Source organism: Magnolia sinica, chromosome 17, assembly GCF_029962835.1.
Source record: "Magnolia sinica isolate HGM2019 chromosome 17, MsV1, whole genome shotgun sequence".
In the NCBI taxonomy this organism is placed as follows: Eukaryota; Viridiplantae; Streptophyta; class Magnoliopsida; order Magnoliales; family Magnoliaceae; genus Magnolia; species Magnolia sinica.
Window position 1 is genome coordinate 18,011,200 of NC_080589.1, and position 17,726 is coordinate 18,028,925.

General features: G+C 39.1%; 1 protein-coding gene across 1 annotated transcript; it reads right to left on the reverse strand.

The window, feature by feature from the left end:
* Positions 1-7,089: 7,089 nt before the first annotated feature.
* LOC131230442 (aspartic proteinase CDR1-like) lies at positions 7,090-9,324 on the reverse strand. Its single transcript, XM_058226369.1, has 2 exons — positions 8,887-9,324; positions 7,090-7,581 (listed from the first exon to the last, which is right to left on the reverse strand). Exons 1-2 carry the CDS (start codon positions 9,322-9,324, stop codon positions 7,090-7,092), a joined length of 930 nt encoding a protein of 309 aa, XP_058082352.1.
* Positions 9,325-17,726: the final 8,402 nt, after the last annotated feature.

A 17,726-nucleotide genomic window follows, 5' to 3' on the forward strand; every position in this document is an offset into this window, starting at 1 on the left:
ATTGTCCACCTAGGCATGCATGATATGGCCCTTGTGATTCACATGGACGGTCCAGATCCATCATCTGGAGGGCGAGTGGGGCCCACTACCGAAAAACGGACGGACGCTGTCCGTCCGCTTGCACTGTATGATGTGGGTCCCAGGTGATGTATTCGAGAAATCCACTCCATCCATCCACTTCCTCCTTTAAATTAAGACGTTGAGCCCAAGACTGAAGCGTATCCAAAGATCAGGTGGGCCCCATATCACTATTTTATAGGCTGATCTGTCTATTGGGGCACTTTCACAGTGATCCAGGAGCTGCAATTTTACGTGTACGGTTCATTTATGGTACTCGGGCGATGTATGAATTTTCGAGCTGAACGGATAGTGGGAACCCTGTGATCTTGCATTCTGGACACTTTTCAGGTCACTTGAGCTTCAATTTCTCGATTTTCTTGGATCTCTGGCGTTGATCTTGGTCCCCTGGAGTCCATCCCATGCTTTGGTGTCATCAGAGCGTTAAATCCATGCTTTAAGCATCCTTTTTCAGTCCATGCTCGTAAATACACTCTGCATCACAAACACAATTAAATCAGGCCATTAAACGGTATCATGCTCGTAAAACTATGAACAACTGGGTCTGATATGTGTACTGTGGCCCACCTGATGAGTGCAATGAATTAAAGATTTGAGCGTTTTGCTTGAACAACTCGTGTGGTACAAATGGGTAACTAGAAAAAAAGCCAATCGATGGCTAGGATCATCGCTTTTATGGTTTCTGATATATGACCCACTTACAACAGATGAACACTTGGGATCTGATACATGTGCATCTCATGTATGGAATGCATGTGATAGTTTTCCTTCAATGGGAGATGGATTAGTGAATGACCGACTATGTGATAGGGCGCACTAGATTAGTTTAGATCAAAACAAGTGGGTCTCAGCTGTAGCATTGCACGATCGAAAGAAAAGAAGGCCTTTTCTTCATATGTAGAAATGATCATCTAGTGGGGTAAGTGCATAGAAACATCCCATACACCTAGTTACAGGTGGATTCTTAGGCATCATGTCATCTATCTATAAGAACTCTATGTGGTCCATTCCAATCTTCAAAGGTTACCTTGAAAAAAATATCATATTGATTGGGTACAAGTAGCAAAGAAAAGTGATGGATAATATTAGTGAATCTATCAGATTTTTTAAACATCATCCATCCATGATAGGGCCAACTAGATGGAAGGCTCTGATTTATACTGATACATAACCCTCTGGCTCTACCATATCATTTTTTCCATTCTCTAGAGAGTGCGTGAGAGCTTGTTCGAGATGGGGCCAACTCTCTCTAGCTTCTCCACTGTACATGTGGCACTTAGATAAATTTATAATGATTTTACTCAATCCATTACAATTTCCAAGTGGCCCATCATTCTCGTTTTTCACTCAACAATTGAACATTTTCTATGGATCAATTTTCTTACCACCAATGTGATAGATGCTGTGATGTGTTTTTTAGTAAATAAACCTTCATACAGTGCCCTCCCAACTTAGTGGCTCAGATTGTCTAACCAAAGCTTTTGAGGCAGGCGCTTCTTTGAGGAGTAAAAGTACTTAAATACCTTCATTTTAGTTTTTTCCTAAGTGGTGCATTGAGAATTGTAAGCCCATGTGGTATATGTCTGACATCTAACTGCTACGATTGATGCACCAGACAAAAAATTTGTACCCAATGATACAATGGGCCAACGAAAAAATAAATAAATAAATAACATACACCACTCAAAAACATTTAAATTGATTTGTAGCCCATCCGAAGATTTAATGGGCCAAATCTATGGTTGGTGTTCTACCATGTAGGGGTTCATATAGAAGATAGGATGGATGCTATGCACATTTCTAAAATTGTGACACTAAAATTACTATGGGTTTATTTATAAATCATACGACTTATGTTTCACTTACTAGCTAACAAGGTCCAAGTGTTAGTGGACCATTGGATAAGTATTTTTGGCATTTTATTCATGAAAGGGTGAATTTTAGGGTAAAGGTCTATTTATTAATAATGAAAAAAAATCACGGAACGTGAAACCCAAAAACTACATTAAGTTGATGCTTGTTAACGTGGAACTTGGAAAGCACTCCATGATTTTTATGGAATTTTTTGGTCGAGCAAGGCTTGGCTTAATGGTGAATACAGAATGTGCTTCGCTAATCCTTCTTAAAAAATAAAATTTTGCTTCTAAATTTTCCCCTACCCACATTGCGAATGGGATTTTCTCTCTCTTGAATAAATTGTGTAATACACATTCCAACTTTTAACGCATAGAACTTCTCTGGCCCACCATGATTTATGTGTTAGATCCACATCATCCATCAACTTTTTTAGATAATTCTAGAACACGAGCCCAAAAAATGTGGCACATCAAAAGCTCAAGTGAACCTCAGCACGAAAAGCAACGGGAATCAAACGACTACCATTGAAACCTTCCTAGGGTCCACTGTGAGGTTTATTTCCATCTAATCTAACTATTAGTTGTGCTGGATAAAGATGTTGAAGAGAAGAGGACGCATCGAGTTCGTGCATGTCTTCAGGGAAGGGAACGCACCTGCAGATGCTCTGGCATGCCAGGGTAGCGAGACTCAGTAGTCCATTTAAGGCCTTCTTTTCTTGGATAAAGTGGAGCTGGGGACGATTAGAGACGTTTTGTGCAGTTCTGGGAATCATTCATCGTTTGCCCAGTAGTCCATTCAGTGAGGTTTTGTTGTTTTCTTTCATGATATGATAGGTTACTCTAGGTCCTTTTTTCTAGGGGTTACTCGAAAGCAGGCTTTGTAATTATCTTTTCTCATATATGGAAATCACCTTTTGCCAAAAAAAAAAAAAAAGAAGAAGAAGAAAAAGCTCACCAGAAGGGAACCCAGAAACAGGTAAGTGATGTGTTCGTGAAAACGCCTTAGTTAGATCAAACCATGGAAATGATCCAAGATCCAGAGCTTTCTGTGGCCCAAGAAGTTTTCGATTGTAGGTGCCCAATTACCACTGTTTCGTGTAATCTAGCCCACTTGAGTTTTAGATTAGCCTCATTTTTTGTTTCTTTTTCTAAAATGAGCATGCAAAATGAATGGACGAGGTCATTTCCCACAAACAACACGGTGGGTCCCACCTAGCATCTTAGGTGGTCCCCACCCAAATCCTAGCGCAGAAAGCTTTTACAAGAGGTTTAACAGAAAATCCACATAGCTAGATTGCATATAACACTGCCGGCAGTGAAACTGGATTGCATTGTGTGCTACATACCACTAACCTAACGTCACTAAATTATGTGAGCCCCACCATGACATGTGTTATATCAAAACCGTCCATTCATTTTGTGAGATCATTTTAGTGCATGAGACCAAAAAAGAGGCAAATCCAAATCTCAAAGTGGATAACCACAAGAAAAGAGTGGTGATTGAACCGTAACCATTAAAAGCTTCCCACCACCCACTGTAATGTTTATTTACCATCCAACTTATTGATTAGATCACATAGAGATGAAGGTAAAACAAAGATATTAGCTTGATTAGAGCCTTCTGTGGGGCCAAGAAGTTTTCAGCTGTAAGTGCCCAATTCCCACTATTTCCTATAGTGTGGTCCACTTGAGCTTTAGATCTGTGTCATTTTTGGTCTTATGCCCTAAAATAGTACGAACAATTGGATGGACAGTGTGGATAAAACATATATGTCACAGTAGGCCCTGGCCTCATTGTAGTGTTTATTTACCATCTAATCTTATGATAAAGTCATATGACACAATGATTTGTGCACAATGAGTTGTGCACAGCAACTTTTCTGCTGCCTCTCTCTTTTTATGCCTCTACGTGGATCTATTTCATTTTTTGGATAATGTCATGTTATGGAAAAACCAATTTATGACTGGGATGAAGAGACCACATAAATATGGGCTTTATCCAAAACTTTTGTGGCTTATGAGAAGTTTTTAATGGTCGATTACCATTATTTATTGTATTATGGTCCACTTAAGATTTGGATATGCTTTATTTTTAGGATCATACCCTAAAATGAGTTTTCAAAATGGATGGATGACGTGCATATAAGGCACATACATCATGGTGGGTCCCATAACCATGGATGCCACCCACATCTCCAAATAAGAGGAAGGGGAAAATGTGTCAAATTAACAGATTACAAACATTTGTAATGTTCGTTAACAAATGGATTGTTTTGGATTCCATACTTAATTTTTGAACCTCTGCAACTCCTTCAAACAGTTACCAAATAGGTTTTTGGACTTCAGATTCAAACTTTGGATTCAAATTTTAGGTTCAGGCTTTAAACTTCATATTTAACAAACATTCTTTAAGTTATGTTAGGTTTAAGAGACTTACAATTTTTTGTTATTTTTTGGTGTTTTGAGAACCTCCAAGGAGAGAGCTAGGTTTTTTTTTTTTATTTTGTAAGTTTTCTCCATCCTTATAGTCTTCTCTGAATAGTAGATTGATCGTCGCTTTGTGCTATGGTTTTTTCTGCAAGGGGTTTCCACGTAAAAATTGTGTGTTCTCTATGTGGTTGCTTGAAATTTTCATTTTCTCTTGTTTGTTTCAGTCCAGATTAAGGTGTTTCTGCAGAGCCAATTCTCCAACAAGTGGTATCAAAGTGAGGTGGGTTTGATAATTTGGATCTGAGATATGGCATTAAGAGGATCAAATGTGAAGTACGAGACAGAAATTTACGGGTAAAAATAACTTTGAACTATGGAAATCGAAGATGAAAGCCCTCCTAATTCAGTAAGTGAGGTTGGTTTGTTAAAATAAAGTTGTTTTAACATTTACAAATAATTAAACTCAATTTGATCAAGTCAAGATGACCCAACATCACTCCTTAAATTCAATTTGAAAATCAACATGGATTGTCGATCAATGCAGTTGATCAATCGAGCAAGCTCGACGGCCTTCGATTGATCTCCTGATCGATTGATTAGGGATCGATAAAATTTAAAATTTAATGCCTCAAGTCTCTAAACAAAATTGGTCATCTACGATCAATCGAACCTACCCATCGATCGATCGAAAATGATCAAATTTAATTCAATTTATTTGGTAGATAGTTTTGGTCATTCTCGATGGGTGTCCTTAATCGATCGAGACCACCTGAGAAGATCCTCGATCGAACCTAGACTTTGATCAATCAAAATATAAAAAAATTTCTAGTTTTGGTCGTCGCAACAAAATCGGCCCATTCGATCGATCGAACACCAACTTTGATCTATCAACCGAAGCTGGATAAAATAAAATAGGGTTTCTCTTCTTCTTCCATAATTTTGATGAATTCCATTGATCTCGGAATTGAGTTCAACCCATCCAATGATTTTTCCTATCATCGAATTCGGAGTAACCAAAGGATCGCTTGGATCCAAAACATCAAGAATCTAGAATTGATGTTTGAAAACTGATTTTTGACATAACTATAGTTATCTATACCATACATAGATCATTGTGAAAAATTCCTCAGTCAATTCACTCTAGGGTTTGAAGTCCTAACATGGTTTGGCTTTAGGATCATTTAATTTAAATCCTCCTAGACTGATATGGCTGGGTTTCTCGAAGTCTATCTTCTATATTATAGAAATTACTCGAAAACCGTTTTCTCTTCCACAAAAGTTATCCCTAGGTTAATCCTCAATGTCCATTGATTAGATCTATGATTTTTGGATAGAAAATTACGAAAAATTGAAGGAAACATTGATGAAACTTACCGGCGGAGACTCCTCTTCATATGGCTTCTCTCTCTCTTTGGGCTACTCTTAGGTTTATGATTTTCTGTACCTTTATATAAAGAAAGAGCCTTGAATCTAAAAGATTCCACAAATGTCTCTTGGAATTTAGCAAAAAATAATATCCTATGAACTTAAGAGTAAATCCTTTAACGTATCCCTCAATTGATAATACTCTTACCAATTGGGGTAAATGTTTAATTTTATTAATAACTACAAAATTAATTTATTAATTTGGTTAGTCTGAATTTTACACGAGTCTAAAAAATCACGGTCGTTGAACTAGCGTAAGGTATAAATATGGTCGGTATAAGACATGCATCATCATTTTTTTTTTACACACACCCACGCACTCACACCAAGTAGTTTTTAACCACAAAAGCATCATGGTGGTCTCCACAAAGGCTCATGTTACCGGAAATTTCCCCATCCATTTGAACCAAGCATGCAATGGATGGTGCAAATCCCAGAAAATCGACCAAAGTGAAAGCAACTACTTCGCCCTCAATGCAGCACCTGTGCTGAAAGCACTCTGCAATTTTCTTCTTTCATTGAGGCCAATAAACTGTATGGTACAAAACATAGTTCTAGACTCGGTACTTTGACTTGAAACTCAGTTGAGTCAGATCGACTCAAACCTGTTCTTATGTTTTATTCATGCATAACTTTGAGAACTGCTCTAGTTCTATCAGGGAACTGTAACTTATAGTACTGCTTCTAGCTGCATCAGTTCAGTTAGACAGTTCAATCGATTAGTGATCAATCAGTACTGTACATTAAGTCTATAAACACATTTCTAAGGTTACCTTATAAAGATCTCACAAATCCAATCATCCAATCCATCCCTGCTGTGGCCTTATTTTCCGTGGTCATCCCTTTTCCAAGACATGGGATGGATACAGTTGCCTAATAAGAGTGATCGTTTACAGCAATCTATGATTGTCTCTAACAAATAGATGGACCAAATTGTTGAATAGACCTATTTTTGTTTGAATGATCTTGACTGTCTATATTAAAGATCATTGATAAAATGGTTAATATTTTTCAAATTATTGGACCTAGTGAACAAACTATATCAATGGATTGGATAGTCCAAGTGGCCCAAAATAAATGAATGCAATTAGGAGCATTATAATTTATATTGCTATAAGATCACTTCAGCATTTCCCTACAACTTTTAAAAATATTTTTAAATAATAAATCATTTAAGCATTAAACATCGATTCCAGTCAAGTAAAGACTCGTCCGAGTCTTTGACTCAACCCAACTCGGCAAGATATTGGGTCAAGTCGAGTTGAATTTTCAAGTTTTTGAACTATATATGGTGCAAACACTAGAATCTGGCACAGTCGGCCTTGGCAAAAGCAACCAATTCCTTATCAAGGTCATAGCCCACAATGCGATTTTGCTGTGCTAGATTTCCTAAGATCGAAACGTCAGTGGTCGGCTTCATGGCCAGGCAATATATGCCGCGATCTACCTCTGTGTAGGTCCCTATCTTGGGTAGAACTACATCGGCTCCGGTGAAATGAAATGTTATGTCTGGTGTGACCTCAAAGTCATTGATCGAATTTACATAGTAGCACAAATGAAGTCTTCCGTAGGGGTCCTCAGCTGGGTCTAGAAATATTTCATCATCCAATGCACTGATTAAGGCGTCGAGACCTTCCTTGAAGAGGAGTGTGTATGTTGTGCCCGAGTCGACTATGAATCCTCCCTCACCCTTCTCATTGGCATGGAATAGTCCTTCTTTGATTGGTAGCCGGTTATTCCCGACGCTGATGCCGTCAAGACTGACATGGTAAAACTCTTCTTGGCCCTTAACCTGTTGATCAAAAGATTCAATGGTGAAAATGATGTTTTCCATGATTTCTTAATGGCCCCACTTTTGTGGGGCATTTAGCTCAAAAGCCACATTGATAGGATGATCCTAACCATGGAGTCAGATGTCGAGCCTAATCCAACAATCTATCCTGATGGGGCATATGCTCAACAAAGAATGTAAGGAATTAAATAGGAACCTCAGAAAATGCTCACTTCAGCACCCCACTTGGGTGTAACTGAGAGGATGGACTTGGTCGTGGCAAGGGCTCTGTGGGCCCCACCTTGATGTACGTGTTTTATCCACACGATCCATCCATTTTAACAGACTGATTTAATTAGGAATGAGTTCAAAAAGGAGATAGATCCAAGGATCAAATGAGCCACACCACAAGCAGCAGTTGTGATAATGATGCCACCATTTGAAACCTTCTTAGGGCCCACCATGATGTTTATTTGCCATCCAACGTGTTCATAAGATCACATACATTTGGATGAAGGGAAAACACAAAGTTCAGCTTGATAAAAAACTTCTGTGCCCCCAATAAGTTTTCACTTGTACACATTTAATCCTCATCGTTTCCTGTGGTGTGGCCCACTTTAAACCTAGATCTACCTTCTTCTTGTGCTCATTCTTTAAAATGATGAACGGCATGGATAAAATATATATATCAAGATGACCCTACAAAACCTCACTTATGAAGTCCTGCTGGGATAGGATGCGGTGCCAATGAAAAAGCTCCATGCATGCACATATATAATGGGAACTCAGTATAAGCATAAAATCTTCATTTCGTGCTAGAAATATTCACTATAGGTCCTGTGCCTATACATGCACAGGTAGCACTTCTTCATTTGCCAGACACAACCTACATTTTCCATGGTTGGTTAGGAAATGGGTACCCAAAACAGATGTTTACACAACAGGGAGTCATACACAATCAAACACATGAGCACGTGTTACAACGTGACACTTATGTGGGATCTAAGCTTTCCATCGGCACAGCTACACTCTTAGTTTTTTGGAATAAAAATGAGCAATTTTAGACCTTAGGTGGATCACACCGCCGTTACCTCGCTCACTAGTTAATAAAAATGCAGTATTTTTAGGTAGAAGATGTAAGCATTATTTCCAACCTCGCATGAAAACTCATATCTCACTCATGTTTCACAGCACCTGTGACCGCGTGTGAATGTATATAGCTTACACACGTGTGGAATTGCATACATGTATAAGTTAACATGCATGATGTGCATGGTCTAGGGTTTAACGTGACAAAAAAAAAAAAATCTTGATACAAAGCATTACCTTTAACATCTGTGTAAAATTGCCTGTAAGTTGAGCTTGCTTTCCAAAAAGGATCTTGCTCCAGGTTTTCAAATAATAGAACGGAACCAAGCAATAGGAGAATTTAAGGGCCCCTATCTGCCTAACAAACGAATACGGATCCCTGCTGAGGCCCACCAAACCGGCCTCATCTTCGTCGTAGGCTCCGGTAATTTCATGGCCACAACCGAAGATGATGCTTTCAAGCGTAATGTTGGGACCGTTAGTATCCTCCAAGATGAATGTCTCATAAGCAGCGTCGCCTTCCGTCACTGCACCATCCCCAAATGTCTCCTTGAATATGCAGACATTAGTGTTGGGCTTGCACGAGGCGGTGTACTCGACCTTACAAAAGATATTGCTGCAGGTAACCTTGTCGAACGTCACTGACTTGGAAGGGTCGAATAGGGGCTGATTCATTTCATAACATTCTACGCAAGGCTCACATTGAACCCACAACAACGAGCTGCCTGAGTCGATGATGGCCCACCTCTTAATTGGGGGTGTGCCCATATAGAAGCTCATCACATACTCACCTAAAGTGGGCCGAAGAGGGGCGTTTGGGACATTGATTGATGATGATCTTGATTGACGTGATTGGAAATAGTGGAGTCGGGAGTCGGAGCGGCGGTGTGCGGCCATGGTGCGGTCATGGAGAGATATGGTGTTTGGGTTGTAGAAGGGGGAAAGTGGGGAGTCACGATGGATGAGGCGGGCCGAGAAGCCGATGTCGGCATGTGGGTGTGATGAGAGGGAAGGTGGGACATGGATGAGGATGATGAAGAGTGCAACTATAGTGAAAGTGGGTGTATGCATGGAGTGAAGCTAGGAATAGGGAAATGGGAAGAAAATACAAGTGAGGAGAATACAAACGTTTCTAGGATAGGTTTGAAGAAAAAGCATGGAGTGCATTGCTTGTGTGGATGACTTCTTTATACTAATAAGAGGCTAGATCCAATGCAAACCGTTTCTAGGATAGGTTTAACGTACAAATCGATATATGTGGGGCCCATTCTAATGCTCTAATGACATCCAATCCGTACATCATGTGTGGCACTTCCTATTCTCCTTGTATCCCGAAACTCAGGTCAATTAAAAACTCTGGTGGGCCAAACTATGAAAAATCATGCCTAAACTTCTAAAATTAGGTGTTGTGGCCCGGTTTACATTCTATCGGTCCCCATCCTAACTCTTTTCTATCTTTACATGTCTGTTTATTTATGGATAGAGTAGATTTGGGAAGTTTGAGGGAGGGATAATCTTCCTTTTGTTATTTTTTCATGATACGCGGGCCAGTTTCTTGTTTTTGGTTAGCAGCTCCGCTGGAATCTTTCGGTATGTAAAGTTTTTTATTTTTTCCATTAAATGAATATATCCTTTAAAAAAGAAGTTCTCAAATAGGAAGAATTTTTTCATGCACATTTATCCCAACTGTTCCATTTGGTGTGGCCCATCTGAGTGTTGAATCGTGCGAATTTTTGGATTCCAAGGATAAAACCAAGGTTAGAACATGATGAACGGTGTGGATGTCATTTAAACATCACAGTGGGCCCGACATGTCAATTTGTACATTAAGCTTATACCAGACACAGACGTATCTGGATCCGCCCCTGTAATAGAAGATGGATTGATACTGTGTGAGAGAGTTTAGAAATGAGATCTTCTGGCAAACTGAAATCATGGATTTTGGTTTCAAGTTCATAAGGATTTTAAATAAGAAATAGATTTCCTACTAAAATAGAGAGGAATTGCTAGGTAAGATATAAATAAGTTATAGTGCTCCTAGTTGCATCAGTTCACTTTGACAATCCAATCGATGGATCTGAAACATCCACTGAGTCCAAAATAGATTTTTTGGGCCATGACCGAAGAACGGCATAGATAGGATGATCCGATGCATCTTTGATTTGGCCTAATTTTCTATATCCATCCTTTTTCCAAACCATGGATGGGATTGTTAGAATTGCCTAACGAAAGTTAATGTTTGGAATGATAAGCAATCCATGATGGGTCCTAACAAATAGATGGATTAAATTCTTTATTTGACCTAATTTATGTAAATGATCTTGACCGTCCATATTAAGGCCATTGATTGAATGGTTACTTTGTGTTGTATCGGTTTTATGTTTGCATGGTATCCCATGAAATGTGTGTTGGAGCTAATGAACGGTGTAGATCAACGGATTAGACTCCATGTTCCAATCCGTTACTTTCTGGTGCATGTTATTAAGCAAGAGCAGTGATCTGGTGGGCTAAGTGCATGGAATGGAAACCTAGTTGCATTCGACGTTGCTGGCATTCTCACCACCTATGTAAACCGTCCATTACGTTCAGACCCCTCTTCTTTCGTTAATGTCAAAGATCACATAAATCAGACGGCTCTAAATATATGTTACTGGGTCTATCTTCTTCGAACAATCTTCTACATTCAGTTCGCATGCCACTAACTAGACGTTTTGTATCATCTGATCAGCATGCATTTTCCAAGGTACCCTATGAAGAGTGCACTTCACCTAACGAACCGTCCGGATAGGTGTTGTGCATGCTACCGAGTCCTATCCTCTTCTAACTGGATGGTTTGGATCATCTGGCCAGTATGCATTTTCCAAGTAGACTATGAAGAGTGCACTCGATCTTCACCAAAGAAGCATAGTGTATGCTGTTTTTGGAATACTATATCTCCGCACAAGCGGCACATGTATATGACATCTGTGCTGGGACGCCAATCCACAAACAAACCCAACGAGAAGTTAATCCAAATTTTACAGAAACCTTTGCGGAAAAAAAACCATGGCACGAAATGATGAGGAATGCACTATACAAGAAAAATTACAAAAGATGATAGATTTGAACGATTCAAAAAATCCTCGAATCTACTTTGAAACTCTCTGCATGCCTTTGAACCCTTTAAAACACTTTAAAAAGTAATAATCCTTTCCCTAATTCCTAATAAACCTGGTATATATACTACCCAATTGAAATATGAAATAAATTGTGTACTTACGCAACTTTGTGCTCGCGCTCGATGAGACCTTTGGTGGCATCGACATGCATCGCACACCAGTCGATGACATCAAAGATCCTTCGATGCCATTAAATAGCAATTTCCAAAATTGTCCAATAATAAAATAGGATTTTTTTTTTTCGGATTTTCTCGATTGGATCAAGCAGTTTGTCGATGGCATCAACATCATCCACATCTACTCGACGGGATCGAGTGGTCCTTCGATGGCATTGACAGACCCTGTTACAGATAAATTTAAGACATTAGAAAACAATCTCCACCATGTCCGATATTCAGTTGTCATTGCTCCTTTACCACCCCCATCTCTAATTGTCTTCCATCATAATTTCATTATCACTTTTCGTGCATACTCCCGCTCATTATAGCTTCGCCAAGCCTAGAAAAGTTGCACATAACTTAAACTTCTCTGGGGGAACAATGTTCGTAAGTATGTAAGTCGGATTCATGTTTATGTGTATCTCCTCACGCCTCCTTCGTTAAGCACCTATTGTAAGAACTTTATAAGGTGGGCCTTATTGATCAACGGTCTAGATTGATCTGAATGTTGGACCGTGTGATTATCTAAACTAGTGGACCCCACTTCTATGTGATTTACGCAGATACTCTGCATTAAGGGTGTAGTGCTATATAGCCTTACGCGGGGTTGTTTGAGTTGAACTGGGATACAACAATGTGGAGCAATGGGAGAGAGAGTTACGATGGGATTCAAACTCTCATCTCTATAGATTCTATATAAGAGAGAACTGGGTCCCCGATCCTACACAATGACAGAACCCTAAGTCCCATCTATTATTCTGTATATTGGTGTGAAGGAGAGGAAGACTACAACAGAGGTTTTCTGGTATTCTAATATGGTATCTATGGCATCTTAGTTAGGTAAGCCATCTGAGCCCTTGATCTCCTTGTCCTATGCACAGTTTGATCTCAGGTATTTCCACATCTAGATAATCTAACAGTTGGTATCAAAGCAGCTGTGCAAAGGCATGGATGATCAGATTCAGATTCATCCATTAGAGATTCATATTCAAAATCAGATCTTCGAATTCCCAAATTGAGCAAATTGGGATTTCAAATTTTGAATCTAATTAGGGTTTTTCAATTCGGAATTCCCATATCAGTAATTAGGGATTATTCGAAACCCTAAATCCAGATTAGGGATTTTGAATTCAAACCCCTGATCCAGTTATCAATTAGGGATTTTAAATTCGAATCCCCAAATCTAAATTCAGTAATTAGGGTTTTCCAATTGAAACCCACATCCAATTAGGGATTTCGGATTCCAATCCCCTAATACAGCAATTAGGGATTTCAAATTCCAGATTTCAGAGCTCATATTCGAATCCGATAATCCCAAATTGGAGATTTTATATACACTTACCTGTATTTCTGGGAGATAGCCATGGATGCTAGGACTCCGTCGGCATCTCTGTTGGTCAGCAATGCATCTTCAACTAAGTTAGGCCCGGATTCCAGCCATGTCCTTTTTCTCATGCGTTGGTTTCTCCCTCCATGAGCATCAAGGTACTGGAACCCTATATGTAGTCTCATCGACGATGGTTGTCTGCTCCATGAGATGTCCATCGTTGAAGCCATGACCACCAGTGCCATGATCTCTCTCTGTGGCAATCATCATCGTCGCATGGAGAGATTCTTCTGGCAGATGCTGGCGGCGGAGCTCTCGCATGAGTTTTCTCCAGTTGTTGTTCTCAGATAGTCGAGGACGACTGTTTTTCTGCAGGTTTTAGGTCTTGAACGACCTTATAAAAAGCGGGCCTTTCGGACCCGATTTCATCAGATTTGGGTTTCTGTTTCGAACCCGATTTCATTAATTCGTGTTCTGTTTCTTGCTGTGCCTGATGCTCGTTCCAGGGCCCATTTCGAGTTATGGATCCATCTAATTTTGCATTGGGCCTAACATCTGTTCTAGGCCCATTTCATATACTCTGGGACATTAAATCTAGTTTCCTTTTGTCTCCAATGGGCCACATCAGCAGATTTTAGCATGGATGTTAGTTGGGCTCATTTATTTGGATCATATGGTTCACATTAAATTCAGATCTTAACCAGGCCCACATCTGATCTATATGTACGGTTCATAATGAGCACTCAATCTAGTTCATTCTCTAGATAGATGATAAAGATAATAGCCTATATTTGTCAAATATGCAGTATATGGGTTGATCCATCCATGTTGTAGATGCCCCTAAATGAATCTACACATTTAGTTGTTAAAGATCAACATTCCCCATCTGTCATGAGAATTGCCATAAATTAGATTCGATTTACTCATTTATAATGACCTGACAATACAGAGTTCTGATTCGGCCCTATTGTTGGCCCATCACTCATCCTTAGCAGTTGATACGAACCGTTGGAATATATGGTGTGAAATCTATCCGTATGTTTCACTTTAAGGTTCCTTCATTTTTCAAAAGGTCAGCACCAACTAACTTATGGGCCGCATCGGACTAATTTAGATATAATCCATTGAGAAGCAGGATTATAATCGCGATCCTAAGTCTATGTTTGTAATGTAGGATTCGGTTGTGTTAGCCACCATAGTGACCTCAATTGATGAAAATTTTACAAGTACGGACTTGTAACATTGGGATAAGGAGAATTGCATACAGTTGCGTTCACGTTTTCATGCGTACGGTAATGAAAACACAGACGATTACCGTTTGGCAGTCACATGAAAGGGCGAAGTAAATGGTGCTGATAATGTAAAGCTGAAAGACTCATCTCACCCATAGGTGTTGAGTGTCTCAGTTTTACATAATTAACACCACTTACCTTCCTGTTCAGGAGGATCATTGACATGTTATCACTACTTCTAACAGGAAGAATGATGATGATGTAATAGATCCTCACCAGGATGTGATGGTTGGGCCTGTTAGCTACCTAGATAATTTAGCTGATGCCTCCCTTAGCAACTGAATTAATTAACTTTGCCTAATATTTTTGTTTACATTCACGAAATTGCTTTGTGAAATAATGAACTAATGTGAGTATATATGTATCTCTTCTGTTTCAGTCTCAATTTCAACTAATATACATCAAGTCCCTGCCCTAAATGGATCTAATTATGCTCAATGGAAGGACTCCATTGAAGTTGTCCTTGGCTGCCTACAATTAGATCTTTCCCTGATAACACCAGAACTGCCAAAACCATTTGATGATGCCACCGAAGCAGACTATAATCGATGGGAGGCATGGTTTAGATCAAATGATACATGCTTGAAAGTTATAAAGTATTCGATTTCTGAATTTATGAAGGGTGTCCTGCCTAAAACAGATAAGGCCAAAGCTTTCCTGACTGAAATGGAAAACGATTCAAGAAATTTGATAAATCTGAAGTGGGCATTATTTTGAATAAATTGACTCGCTCATCTTACAACGAAAAAGGAAATATCCGTGAATACATTGTAGAGCAGATCGAGCTAGTTTTTGAGATCCGTTCTCTAGGGCTTGTATTCACTGATGATCAACTAGTTCATTTGATTATGAACAACCTACCTCCCCAATTCGGCACATTCCTGGTAAACTATAACAGTCTGAAAGGACATGTGGACATTGGATGAACTAATCACTCAGTGCGTCCAAGAAGAAGACAGGATCATGCAGATGGTCAAAGTTCAAAATGTTAATATGGTGACCTCAGGTCATGGGCATGGGCATGGGAATAAAGGTAAAAAGAAAAAGAAACAAGGTTCTAATGCTGGATCATCCGGTCCTCCATCTGGAAACCATGAGAATCAATCTGGAAATGTATCAAAACGCAAACGGGTTAAAGACAAACTGTGCTTCTTTTGCAAAAAGATGGGTCATTTAAAGAAAGACTATGAAGGGTTTCAGAATTGTCTAATAAAGAAAGGTAATCATTTTGTTCTTGTCTATTTTGAAACTAATCTTACCAATGTATCGGTGGATTCCTGGTGGATAGATTCAGGAACTATTATTCACATATGCAATTCTATGCAGGAATTACTATAGGTCTGGCCACCAACTAATGCAAAGCACTCAGTATACATAGGTAATGGTGTCAAGGTTGACGTAGAGGCAATAGAAGTCTATAGGCTTAAGTTAAAGTCTGGTTATTTTTAGATTTAGTAGATACATTTTGTGTGTCGTCTATAAGACACAATTTAGTTTCAATTTCCTATTTGGATAAATTGGGATATTCATTTCAATTTGAAAATAAAAGCTTTAGTATCTACTTTAGTTCGATTAAAGTTGGGACCGACTCTATGGTGAACAACTTATACCACTTAGACTTGATTACCTCTTACGTCTATAATATTAATACCTTGCATTGAAATAAAGTAAGATTCAAGCGAAGGCTAAACTATGAGAATTCCTCCATGTTGTGGCACAGGTAACTATGCCAAATATCTCGTGAGAGATTAAACAGGTTTGTGCGAGAATGAATTTTGCATTCTCTAGACTTGTTCGACTATGAAGTATGCATTGATTGCATAAAAGGAAAGCAAACTAGAACTAGAAAGAAAGGTGCAACCAGGAGTGTAGGTCTATTAGAGGTGATACATACAGATATTTATGGACCATTCCTTACAGCTTCATAGAGTGGACACAAATATTTTATTACCTTTATATATGACTACTCTCGTTTCAGATACCTCTACTTTATCAATGAGAAATCAGGTGCCCTGGATGCTTTTAAAATCTATAAGGCCGAAGTTGAAAATCAACTCGATAAAATGATTAAAGTTATCAGATCTGACCGTAGTGGTGAATACTATGGCAGATATGACGAATCAGGTCGTAATCCAGGGCCATTCGCTAGATACCTGCAAGATTGTGACATTGTCTCCCAATACACTATGCCTGGTACTCCAGACAGAATGGTGTGGCTGAGAGGCACAATCGCACCCTTATGGATATGGTGCGAAGCATGATTAGTAATTCAACATTGCCAGAATCACTGTGGGGTGAGCGATCAAAACCACAGTTCATATACTAAACAGGGTCCCCAACAAAGTTGTAAGCAAATCTCCTTTTGAGTTGTAGAATGAGAGAAAATCAAGTCTCCGATATCTACATGTTTGGGGTTGTCCTGCTGAGGCCAAAATTTATAACCCACATGAAAAGAAGCTTGATCCTAGAACCATAAGTTGTTTCTTCATAAGATATCTAGAAAGATCAAAGAGCTATCGATTCTACTGTCCTTCCCACTCTATCAGGATTGTTGAGACTGAGAATGTCAGATTCATTGAGGACACTGAAAACAGTGAGAGCACGAACATTAGAAATTTTTTATTTGAGGAACAAAGGACTTTGACTCCAGTCATAGTCACTCAAGATCACGTGGATATTAATGATGCAGTTGATCCTGCAGTCACTGCAGAACACCACGTAGAACCTCAAATACCAACCACTGATGAGGAAAATAAAAATCTAAATCACACTCAACAAGAAGAACCATTGAGAAGATCTGAAAGAGAGAGAAGGCCTGTAAATCGAGACGATTACATTATATACTTATAGGAGCACGACTTTGACATAGGGGTAGAAAAGGATCATAAATCCTTTACACAAGTCAAACAAAGTGCTGATCCTGCTCGTTGCCATGAAAAATGAGTTAAAATCCATGCAGGACAATAAAGTATGGGATCTTGTAGAATTACCCCCTGGAATAAGGCCGATTGGTTGTAAATGGATATTTAAAACCAAGAGAGACTCCAAGGGTAATGTCGAAAGATATAAAGTCAGACTTGTTGTCAAGGGTTTTAATCAACGTAAGGGTATTGACTTTAATGAGACTTTCTCACCAGTATCT